A 12,714-nucleotide genomic window follows, 5' to 3' on the forward strand; every position below is an offset into this window, starting at 1 on the left:
ATAGAGGCTTGTTTGTAGGGTGTTGCAGAGAAGATGCTCCCAGCCAAGACCTGGCCCCAGGCCATGCCCTGCCCCCAACTGGGAGGGAAGTACACCATCAGATACAGGTGGTTCGGCACTAAAAATGCAATCAAGTCACTTTGACTTGCTGATTTGGACCTGTAAAAGCTGGATCCCCTTTCAGGGTGAATTTAGAGACCTCATCTACAAGTGGATGCACCAATTGCCAGGATTCTCCCAATTGCCAGGAAGGGTTCTCCAGGTCATCACTGCAAAATGGGGCTCCCCAGCAATTTCTTATTCTGGATGATGGTAAAGTATTTAGGCAGTTGGTGATACATCTTTCTAAATCACTGCCCTTTCTCCTGTGTAGTAATGATGAGGTGCATTACCTTGCTTATTTTTGCATGTTCCTAACAAGCACGTAGTAAGCTTATTGTTTTATTTAATGTATCATTTTACTTTTGTGTTGCCTTAATACTTGTAGTAAAATAAGATCATTCTTTCCATTGGTGTCTGTGTTCTTTAAATTGCCCCCATCAACTGGCAAAATAAAATGGGAGGCTATTTTCTGACCAAGATTGTCTTGTACGCGTGTATGCCACAGGAGAAGCTCATGAAGTGCTGTTTTTTATATGATACAAGTTCAGGAGCTGTTTTCCTCCAGATCCCACACAGCAATTTGGATTGTGCTCTGTGCGTACAGTTGAGCCCTGTTCTATACCATGGGTGTGTGCAGTGAGTTTTGTTTTCAGTTGAGTTCAGCTGAATGGAGCTGAGTGAAGCTACCTGTGTCAGGGACTAAAACTGCCTTGCTCTTAGTGATGGTGTACACAGATAAAATGTATGTGCATCACAGAGTAAGATAAGATAATAGAAAGGATCAGCACAACATTTTTTTCCTTAATCTCGGGCTTTTGGATGGTTTGATTTAACTTTTGTGACAGGTCAGAACTCTGGAAGAAATATTTGGGACTTGTGGTGAATATAATATGCAGTCACACAATTAGTCATCTAAATACTGTTTCATTTGTGGCTTGATTAGTTTGTAAGCTTTATATATCATGGTAAGCACGCTTCAGCATTGACAGTCTGTCTCTAATCACACCAACTGACTGAATATGCAGCTGCTGCAATATATTTAGCTTCTGTTCAGAACCACAACAATCAAGCAGGTTTTGACTGGAACATGCAATGTGTCTACATGCTTGTGCAAAACTCTCAGTTGCACACCTGAGCAAATAGGAACACAATGTAAATGCCTTGCAATGTGTCTTCTGCTTTTACCATCTTTTTATCATGAGTTACTGCTGTTTCTTCCTAAAAGGTTAATTCTCTTTGCAAACATGACAACTTTTACCTCGGGACTTGATGGAATTTGAGTGTCTTCTGTGCATTGTACCGGTATTGTTTGTAATTGAGCAAGAATGTTGTAATTATAATAGAACTAGAATGTTGTTTTCTTCTTCCACTTTGTTGCCACAATAAATGGAGCAAAATGCATTGTATGGGCACACCAGAAAGGTGTGCACACAGAGCACACAGAAAGGTGCTCCGTATTTTAAACAAAACTGATTTCCTTTTCTTGTAGATGCCAGGATTACTTGTGGCATGGAGAAAAAGGACTGCTAGCTATCACATCCTCTGTTTCCATGGTTCTTGATAAATGACAATGCTAATCCCAGAAACCTTTTTGTTTCGGCAAAGAAGGTTCGGAGTTGAGTTGTTACACAGTTACTGTTTTGCATATTTGGTATTTTTCTATACACAGTGTGGCCTTGATGTGCTCCAGGCAGCACTGCCAATTCTTTGTTTTTACCAGTCATTCTTGGCTTTTGTTACTGTTCTTGTTCTCTTGAATTACTGCATGTGCACTGCTCACTTAGCCATTTCTTCTGGTGCACAAATGTTTGTGCCCCACGTGCTCCAGTGTAATGATTCTTTCACAGAGCAGGTGTCACCTGTGGCCTTTTGATCCTGCAAGACAAGGAAGGGGTCATTACAAAAGACCCCTATCACTGGGTCTGTTTTTCTTTTAATCCTTCTTCTCCCCCTCGCATTTTATACTCAGCTACATCAGCTTTGTCTCTGAGTTAAGCTATTCTCTCCACAAGCCTGTAATAAAATTACAGGAGAAACCACAGATAGGTCTTCATATGGTTTATCAAGTTGAGACAGAAAAACTTCTCAGAGAACTAAACTGAGTGCTTTGAACACTTTTGGCAGGCTGTATTTTGACATACACCTTGCTGGTATCCAGTACTGTGAGTGGCTCTGCAAAAGACAAGCACGGCTTCAGTCTCTTTTTACTCCAAAACAGCACTGCCTAGGAAAACATTTGTTGATCCTAATCTTCCAGAAGACCTTCTGGGAATTAGACTGACTCCTCCTGTAGTTCACCACTACCAGGAAGATTCCTGAAGCAGCTCTGGTCTTGCTAGTGAGAGAACTCTATTTGGCCAAACTTTTTTCATCACATAATGCAAACTTCTCATTTTCAGGTTTTCCTAAGTAGAGCTTTGATGCTACATGAACTAGACTCATATAATCTCCGTTCCATTCTGGTGTTTCCAATATTTTTTTTCTCTTTTTTGGCAACTTATTAAGAAGATTTCTATTTATTTCTTTCTAAAAACTAATTTCAAATAAAAGGACAGAGTGAAGGGGAGGGTTCTGTCTTTTCCTTCCAAAGTATCAAATCCATGGGCTACAGGTCATGCACAAGGATATTTTTTTGAGATGTTTGCTGTGTGGACAGCACAGAGACCATTAGCATTGTAATAATTTCTTCTTGTTCTGCCAGCCCAAATTGTGCCCAGAAAGCTTCATAGTAACAGTACTCATTACTGTGATATGAGCAGAATGATCTGCAGAGATGGAAGAAAGAGATGAGGCACTTTACTCTTAATTAGAATGCATTACTACTGTGTAGTTTATTGCCCACCACATAAGATTTGTACCTTTGGCACTGATAGTTATGCTGAGCTCATTTACACAACAGGTATGTATCAAAGCTATGTGCTTTGATTTGGGGAAATCTCCACTTTGGGCCAAGGTGGTAGGCAGGTGCACTTAGAGAATATTTATGCTGTCCTGCATGGACTTGTCATCTGTGATAATTTTTTTAAAAAAAAAAAACATTCATTGTTAAAATTAACAGATAATTAACAGTTATTGCCATCTGCCAATCCTGAAGAAGTCTGCTACAGAGGTGACAAATATAAAACTGTCCTCTTCTTGCTACTCTAAATTTACCTGTAGGTTCAGGAAGTTCCTCTGGTGTTCCCACATCAGCATCCCAAAGGAGTCAGCAGTCCAGAAAATGCCACCATGTTTTTCAGCTTTATATATGGTCGTAGAAACTGATTTTAGTCTATTAGACTTAACTGCAGGAGTTGAATTTCTGATTTACAACCTGCTCAGCTCTTCCTGCTGCTTTAATAAGACCCTTTATATTGACCTTATCTGGTGACTCGGGGATATCAGTCTTCCCTTCTTCCATCTGCCACTCATGAAGTCCAGTAAGGCTCAGTGCCCCCCAGTCAGCACCAGACTCCCTGCTGGTTACCTGAGTGTCTGAAATGTGAAATATGCTGGGGTACACTTTCCTCCCAGCACACTGTTTCCCCAGCATCACTTAAGTTAAATGTCCATGTCACTTGTTTCTAAGGTGAAGGAATTAGTTGTGATTGAAAATCTGAGATGTCATGTCATTAATGAAATGCTGAGTAGGAATGAAATGTTGCACTGCATCCAGAGGCAAGGGGCTTAGAAAGAATAACATTTGTAAGTGGCATTTCATGGCATTGTGCTAAAAAGGGGCAATGATGCAACACTGGGGAGTTCAGTGCAAACCTGTGCAATGCCCCACTTCTATGCTTACCTTACAAAAATTAGCTCCCTCAGAAAGGGGTTATTTATGCATTTCCTTAATAGACAATGCAGATCTTAATCCATTCTAAATTAACACTGGAGTGGAAAAACAGCTAATGAACCAGTTTATTAAACTATCATTCTCAAAAAAACAAGGTTCTTTAAGCAATTTTGCCTGGAAATACCAGCCTTGTTGTCTTTTTAAAAATAAATTCTTCAAATGCCATAGCATTTGCCATATGCAATACTTCTTTTCAAGTCCAGCAAGTTTCATTTGACCAGAATCTAACCAAATCTGAATACTTAAATGCATGGATAATTTTTTTAGAAATCAATAACTGCTACCAGCCAGAATATATATTTTGTGGGAATCACAAAACACTAATAAAAACACAGAGGAAGATACCACCATTTAGCATTATGACCAACTCACTGTTCTGAAAGGGGAAGTTACATTTGTGTGTCAGGCCCCACGTGCACTGATAGTGTCTGTGATCACTCCTCCTCAGGGATTTATAGTTGCGGGCTGCTCTTGCCTTGTGCTGGCAGATCCTTGGGTTGCTGTGGTGGTTGCTCACTCTGCCTCCCCAGCCTCCACACACAGTCATAAGGGTGATTATCCAGCCACATTGGTAACAAGTACTGGGATAATCCAACTTTCTTTTTCTCAGGCCCACAGCTTGGACATACTGTGCTGCTCCAGCTGCTCCTGGCATGATTCCTGGTGTGAAAAACACCATTCACTTTTGTTAAAATTTTAGAAGCTTAATAGTAATGAAAATAGTAATAAAAATTAGGACAATAAGAGACAATAAAAAGCAAAGAATTACGGATGTCTGGGTGCCTGGCACTCCGCCAAAAAGCACCCCTTGCTATCAGAGAATAACTCCTTAAAAGTAATAGCCTATTGCATCTTCATATATCTCATACATTATTCCAACATTCCTTTCAAACTAGGGTGCTTCTGCTTAATTTCAGCTCCCCCCCCACCATCTTGTAAATCAACCTTCTTGGTTCCTCGGAGTCTGAGCTTTCCTGATAAGGAGACAATAATTCTTCTCTTGGGATCTCTGTGTCTGTTGCTGTTATCCCTACCTAGATAGGAGAATCCAAAGAATTTCTTGATTATCTCTTCCATTCCTTGAGCTAGTTACAAAAAGTATCTTACATAACATAGCTTCTATTTTAATATTATGCTATAGCCTAAAAACTATATTTACCACACTCCTTAAAACAGATTAACACAGTACTACTTAAAATAGATTAACACAGCATAACTTTCCAACATAACACATATAGTGTTCATTTTAATATTTGCAAAGAACCAATCACATAATATCCATTTTTCACACTAGGGTATGCTGGCTTTTGGAAGGTTTCCAAAGGACAGGGCTTCTGGAAACCCTTGGCTACCTACAAGAATGTGAGGAGATGTGATCCATAATCCAGATACTGGTGCACACTTAGGAACAAGTGGAGAAAGATGTGACTTTATTATGGTATTTAGCCACCTAGACTGCATGACACAGATGGTCTTGCAATGACACACAAGTAAAACTACAGGTGATAAGTTATTTCTGCTGTCTGATCACACCTGTGCAGTGCTTCCCTACACTGCAATATCTTTTCCACAGGAAACAACTGTAGCAAACAATAAGGTTGTTGGCTGTGTCAGAATTCCCATTGGGAATCTATTGTGGTTCCCAGAACATGTGTGTGCACATGCGTAGACATTTCTTTTCCTTCCCATAACCATGTTTTTGTCTGGTTTCTTAACTACTAGGCTCAAGCAGAATACACATTTTCTTAAAAAGCAATTTCAAGCCTTTTTTGTTTTAACAGGCATAGAAATTCTAAATTTACAGAAGTGACCACCACAACATGTAACAATGTGGTTTTGTTTTCCTTCTGCTTGCATACACATTTGGAAGAAAATTGCCATATTTAATTTCACCTGAAAAACAGCCAAGTGGTGTATTTCTCCTTCTCATTGGATGCAGACATTTTGTGCTCTTCATTTTGTCAGTTGACACAAACAAAAACTGTTTAATTACTGAGAAAAATTGAAATTACATAATACTGAAAACATCATTCTGAATTGTAGCTTTATTTCAGAAGATGAGAACAATGCAATTCCTAATATTCTTATCCTAAAACACACAGAGCTGGTTCGTCCTGAGGAAGCAGAGAGTCTTTGAGCATTCCTGGTAAGTTATGATTTCCCTGTGCAATGCCGAAAAGCTTTCTGCCTCACCACAAACATCTTTTGAGTTCTCTGCAGAGGCAGTACATTCCTCTCACAGTGAAGGAGGATGGTGAGTACCTCTGCTTCTGCAACAACAGTCCATAGGAATGAGTGGGGCAAGAGTAAAGCAGATATGTGTAAAGGTGCAACACCTGCAGGTGAAACTGTGGTTGGCATCTGAGCGCAATAACGCTTGTCTCAGTGACCTGAGCAAAGCTGATGTGCTCCACCTGTGCACATTCTGGTGAGGAGAATGGTTTGCTCCCAGGGCACAACTGGCTTCTGGTTAGAAGGGGTTTTCCTGAGAATTGCCCGATGGTTACAGCTTCTAACCCAGTGCTTTCCTTCCTTCTTTGCTCCCTGGCACCTGAATGGAGATCGGAATTTTAAGTCAGTTCTTGGGTACTCCTTGGCTGTCTTTTGTCCTGTGGGGACACTCCATGCTTCCCTTCTTCCTGACTTACTAGAACCCTATAAGTCTGTGTGCATAAAATTCCCCATACAAAGCTAGACCAAGGCATCTTGCCTTTCCCTAGTGAAGCAGTGAATTCCCCACTGAAGCAGTCACTTGAAAGCCCTAAATCAGAATTAGCATCTCCTCAAAGAGGCCCCATGCCAAAAGGAAGATTTTGAGGCAGGAATTCCTACTGGTTGAAGATTTCCGCCCAGTAAATCAGATCACCCTTCTCTGATTTTAGAATGTATATTTGATGGATAAACCTTATTCTAAATGCACTGATATTTTGAGAATGACAGTCCTTTCCACGTAATAACATCTGCACACTGCTTTGCTATTAGTCTGCGTAATGTTTGCCAGCAACACAGCAGGGAAGTCCAAGCCTTTCTGGTGATGAATTTTTACTGAAAAAGCCAAGGCACACATCCCAGAGTTCTAGGGTGCTCTAACTGATTGGAAAGCCATTACAGAGCTCTGCTGCTTTCCCCAGTGCAGAGGCTGGGTTTGTTCATAACAGCACTGGCTGACTTTAACAGATCTGCACAAACAGTGAATTAATGGTGCTCCCCATGCAGTGAATGCTTGTTGCTATTGCAGACATGCTGATGTATGGTACAGCCCCCAAAGTCTTCCACCAGGCCCATACATCACCTTCATCAGTCTCTCTTTGTAAGACAGCTTCATTTTTAAATTAAACCTCAAATTCTACTTCATCTTTTGAGTTGATTTTACAGATGTGGAAATTTAACAAAGCCTGACCGGACAGCTTCTTGCAATTGTACAAAAAGTCTGGAACAGAAATAGAAGATGATTGCAGTTTTGCTGAGTTTTCACTATTCTGTGATGCTTGTGTTCCCATGTCTTAACCACATTCTTTGGGAAGCTGACTGTGTTTCAAAGTTAAACACAGCAGTGGTTTTCCACTGCCTGTTGGCCGGTCATGCTGCTTTCCTGATCCTTGTTCAATTCTTGAGTCTATCTCTGCAGCTTCTGGGGAAAGGAGCTGCAAATCAAAGAAGGTGTACTGAGTCCCCAGCCCAAACCCTGGCTCTAGGAGTCGTCACCTGAGGCTGGGACTTTTGCTGCTGCCACAAAGCATGAGCATCAGCCACATCAGTGCCTGAACTGTGCTGAGGTCCTCTCAGATGCCCACTGATGTGCTTTTCAGTTTAACAACCATCTGGTTGACAGAATTAATCTTGTATGACTGGTAAATACCTTGTCTCTGGCTCAGTATATGCAGTTTTTGGAGCACCACTAAAAACAAAGTACGTATCTGGTTTTTATTAACTGTACCACTATGGTAATGGGTCTCCTCAGTCCCTAGTGTAACACCAAATTATGTAATGGTGATTCATCATGTGATCCACTTCCTGAAGCATCAACTCCGTTTGTTTGAATACATGAGGAAAGAGGAAGGGGTTTTACATCCTGCAATCCATCCCAGTTTCCTTGGTAAGTGTTGCTACATTATCTACACGTACGTACTCCTACTCAGGATAATAGCTTTTAGTTGCACTGAATTCCTAAAATAAGAGCAGTTAGGACTAGAAATAGAGTTTAAAATAGTTATTTTAAATATTACAGCACGCACACACACACACACAGAGCAGTCAAGACCAGGGTCCTTCCAGAGAGTCCTTAATTTCTACTTTTCATAGCATTACAGTAGTAATTCCTATCTGTGTGGAAAATTCCTGTCGCTACAGTTTAGTCTCCACAAAGGAGTCCTGTGGAAGTATAGACTTTCCCATATCCATCTACAACACATCTCCTTAATATGCAGCCTTCCTTTAGAACATACATGATCATTAAAATTAGTTTTAAGTCTGCCCTGGGCAGAGAAGGTAATATTCAAACCTCTATAAAGTCTTCACAAAGTTCAGGAGTTTAGCGTGACCTTGGCTGAGCAGCTGTCTGCATCAATTAGTAAAGCCTTCTAAAATTAATGGGTTTTCTCGTTATCTACCTTATCTCTGGCCTTCTCTTCTACAAGCAGTGTGTTTGTAAAGACACAATAACCTGATATGATGACGCCTGTCATATCTGAATTTGGCTTTGGAAGTTCCTGTCATCACATGGGAAGCTGAGAAATCCTTGGCTACTGCCTAGTACTGCTCAGGATTCTTAGCTGGAGTCTGGAGGAAGTATTTTGGAAACATCGGGGAAAGGTCGCAGCTCCTGTTAGGAAAGCACGGCCTCACAGCTCTCCTTAGAACAAACACGGCTTTTCCACGCAGGAACGGGCGTGTGTGCCGGCCGTGAGAAAGCGGCTTGCACCGGGGCTGGTGCACTACAGCGTTAAACTTCAATTCCATGCCCGGCCTCGTAAGACCCGCACGTTTAAATGAATTTAACTCACTGAATTTATTAGATCTCAGCTACTGAAAACCAGGTGTTTTAGTAAGTATACTAGCAGGCAGGCGGTGTCAGCAGTGTCCTGGTGAGCAGGACAGCCCGCCGAGGCGGGTCCCGCTCGCAGCGCAGCTCGGCGGCCACGGCGGGCCCGGGCGGCGGCGGCGGCGGAGCCCACAGGCGGCTGACGACAGCGGAAGCCGGGCGGCGGGGCCGGGCCGGCAGCGGGGCAGAGGCGGTGCCGCTCCGCCCGCCGCGGCGCCCCGGGCTGCCTTGCCCATCCCATCCCAGGACATCCCAGCCCTGCCCAACCCAGGACCTCCCAGCGTTGGGCTCTCCTGCATGCGGGAGCGGCGGGGGAGCCGCGTTGGCCCGCTCCGCCAGCATGTCCGCCCGCTGCTGCGCCGGCCAGGTGGGCTCGGGGAGCGCGGCAGGTGTGGGGCGGGCGGCATTCCCGGGCATTCCCGCGGCCGCGGCGGGGAGCGCGGTCCCGCGGAGCCGGGTCCCGGCGGGGCAGGGCGGTGGGCGCTCCCCGCGGCAGCGGGGCCGGGCTGGGCAGGGGCCGTCCCTGCGCTGCGAGCGGCCGCGGCTCGGCGGGCTCCGGGTCGGGCTGCGCGCCAGGCTCCCCGGGCCGCCGGCGCGGTAGAGGCAAAGCAGCCCTGCAGCGAGCCGGGCTGCCTGTGCAGGCTCTCCGAGTGTCCACGGTGGTGTTTCGGCCAGTTTCTGCGTGGGCTCCGCTCGTGTTTCGAGAGGGAGCTGTCCCGAGCCGCGGGCTGTGCCGAGTGCGGGCCGACAGGCGGGAGCCGGGAGCGGGCAGCGGCGTGCGGGTGGAGGCGCTGACAGGGAGAGAGGCCTTCCCAAAGCCCTGCGCCGCAAGGAGCCATTCCCAAAGGGCTACAGATCCTTTGAGCTGCTGCGGGAGGCGGTTGGGTGATAGCCACTGGCTGCAGGTGGTGCGGAGTTCTTAAACCACATGGTGTAACAATTGGAATGCACTTAACTAATCTCATAGCCCCTGGACGCCTATCCACAAACTCCTTTAAATTCGGCTTGTGGAAGGTTTCAGCATATTCAGGTGCTGGCAGAGGAAGTGAGAGATTAGAGCAAGTGGCGATGGAGGGCGGTGCAGGACCTACACTGTTCGGTATCCATGGGGTGAGAATTTAGAACTCCTCATCTTACCATGGTACACCTGTTTTCCCATTCAAATCAATTCCACAGGTGAAGGATCATGACTTGGAGGAGATAGGCAGTAGTGAGGCCCTTTCCAGATCTCCTTCTTGGTTGCACTGAAGGGAAAGACTCCGTTCCTAATAGTTGTCTCTCTGGTATGATGTTAGACATCTTCCCCAGGCACTTTATTTTGTGGTTAATTTTCATAAATCTCTGTTTCTGGAATAGAAACCCATTACTACTTCTGTCTGCAGCAGACTAGCCAGCGAGCTTATTTCTATTGTTTCACATATTTAAGTACCTTGTGGTCCTAATTCTATTGATATTTCTTTTCCTTTGCTCACTCTGCCCACCCTTAGGCTCTGATTATTCTTTTGCTCTTTTATGAGCCACCTGGGAAAAATGTTGTGTCTTTCCTGTAGTTTGAAATCCTGGGGTGGATTTGGTCTTTTGTCTGTGGTTCTTTCAGTCTTCAGTGGGACAGGAGGATTGCTGAGCATGCATCCACTTGCTTACCCTCTGGGAGCTGCTCTGAGCCTCTCCACACAGTCCTGTGGACCTGCAGGACAGCAGTAACCACATTTGCTAATGCTCTTCTTAATGCAGGGGCCTCCCTGACTGCTGCTTCATAACCATTCTGGCAGGGTGTGAAACAAGTTGTGGAGCAGCTCAACAAAGTGAAGTTAGTAGGTGCTGCTACTACAGTGACTCGTGGTTTTTGCATTTTCATTGTGCCTTTTTTTGGTGTAGCTCCTGGAGAAGTAATTTAAATTACCAAGAGGATGAAACTGTTGTGATGCTCAGTGAATGGCATGGCTTTAGCATGACCAACCTTTGAGACAATCTTAAAGCCTCCATCCCTACCCTGTGTAGTAATCCCTGATAGTAATGTGTTTCACTGTCGGGTAATCCCTGATAGTAATGTGTTTCATTGACACTGAAATGTCACTTTGGAGTATGTGAATAAACTGAACTCCTTACTGTTGTTGAAAACGAAGTGAAAGCCCTAAGGTGGATGTAATCATTGTGCCAGAAATCTCTGGGGACATTTATTCTGCTGGCTCAAGCACTACTTTTGATGTAAGAATTATTTATGCTAAATAGGACATATTGCTGGAGTTACACCAGCAAACACAGCGTGGATAACCTTTTTACAGGCCATGATAATGAGCAGAATAAACCATGTTTCATTAGCATGCAGTGTCACATTTTTAAAATGAAAAATGATCTTTGCCTTTTTTATTTGATTTATTCCAAACTCGATGAGGGCGTGTTTGTATAGCATGATTAATACACAAGAAAAACAAATGGGATAGAAGTTCTTCATTCTGTCTCATCCAAGCATCCTCAGGCATTTTGTGGGTACTGTTCATTAAGCTGGAAAATCAAGAAGGAATTTGGCCTCTCCTTCAATGTTTCCCTGAAGATGAAGTTAACCCTGTGTCCAGAAAGAGAGATTAAGTGCTTGAGGAAAGATGAAACTTTTACAAAGAGTTACACTAAGCAACTCTCATGTTAGGTCCCTCATTTTTTCCTAAAATGCAGTAGTTTAATGTGCTTGATGTCCTGTAGTGTGAGGGGTTTTTTGTGGTGAGTATTTCTGCCTTGTTGATATCTTATGCATGCCTCTGTCTGTGGATGTGCTTTCCTAGAGCTGAATGAGAACTTTGGTATTGTCTTTCTGAGCTATTTAAGTGCAGTTGTCGTTTGTCTGTAATTGCCATTTGTCTGTAGCTGATATGGAAATTTTATTGTGAGTTAACATGACAATTAATTTTCACTCAAAAAAATTTCCCTGGTGTGAAGTGGATGATCAATGATTGGTACTTTATTGAGTCAGACCATGCTAAATGTCTAGTCGATGATGCCTGTCAGAATGAATGCATCTAGGTTTGCAGCCCATATTCCTGTTGTTACAGGATGTAGCGGCAAGATGCCAGACAAAATCAGTTATGCTGATTTTGCATTTGTGAAATTATTTAAAATTATCTTAATGGACATTACTGTGTGACTTGCATCCTTGCCAGGTAGACCCTGGAAACTTACTTTGAAGGAGTTTGGCCATTTATAAACTTTAATTTCTGCAGTAGTTTTTTACTGGGCAGTGTACAACCTTGCTTTGAAGATAATTGTGATATTTAGATTTCTGAGCTGTAATGAGCTTGCTATATGTTTCTTCTTTTGCTTGTGTCTCGTTGATAGACTTATTTTTAGAATGCAGTGAGAATACAGTTTGGCTTGGGCCTTCACAATGCTTTTGATTACATAAAAACTGCTTAAATTGACAGGAAACTGGATTTTCTGTTTGGCTTTTCTTCACTAATGATTCTCAAGAGGATAAAGTTGAGATCATGGTTGAAGAAAGCAGCTGTTGCGGAAAGTCTTTATTACAATGAATATGTTTTTTCCAGAGTTAAATAAATGTAATTTAGATCGTTAACAATCATTTTGGGTGGATGGTGTCTTGTAGCTGAGTTGTTCAAGTAGATGAATTTTTGAGTTAGAACTGATAGCTGTTCAAGCTGATGGAGCTCTTTTTGTAGGTCTGTTAAGTCCTGAGAGACGTCCTTAGTAGTATTCTGCACTTAGAAATCATATCAGGTAGTAAATA

The 12,714-nt window shown here is 43.2% G+C and overlaps 1 protein-coding gene across 1 annotated transcript in view; it reads left to right on the forward strand.

Annotated features, from left to right (window-relative positions):
- The first annotated feature begins 9,161 nt into the window (after window positions 1–9,161).
- The window catches only part of SERINC5 (serine incorporator 5), a 39,777-nt gene continuing 36,224 nt past the window's right edge, over window positions 9,162–12,714 (forward strand). The window contains exon 1 of the mRNA XM_064735872.1: window positions 9,162–9,342. Within this exon, the coding sequence (XP_064591942.1) occupies window positions 9,316–9,342 (27 nt within the window). The 5' untranslated portion in view covers window positions 9,162–9,315. The remainder of the gene's footprint in view (window positions 9,343–12,714) is intronic.

This window comes from Zonotrichia leucophrys, chromosome Z, assembly GCF_028769735.1.
Source record: "Zonotrichia leucophrys gambelii isolate GWCS_2022_RI chromosome Z, RI_Zleu_2.0, whole genome shotgun sequence".
Lineage (NCBI taxonomy): Eukaryota > Metazoa > Chordata > Aves > Passeriformes > Passerellidae > Zonotrichia > Zonotrichia leucophrys.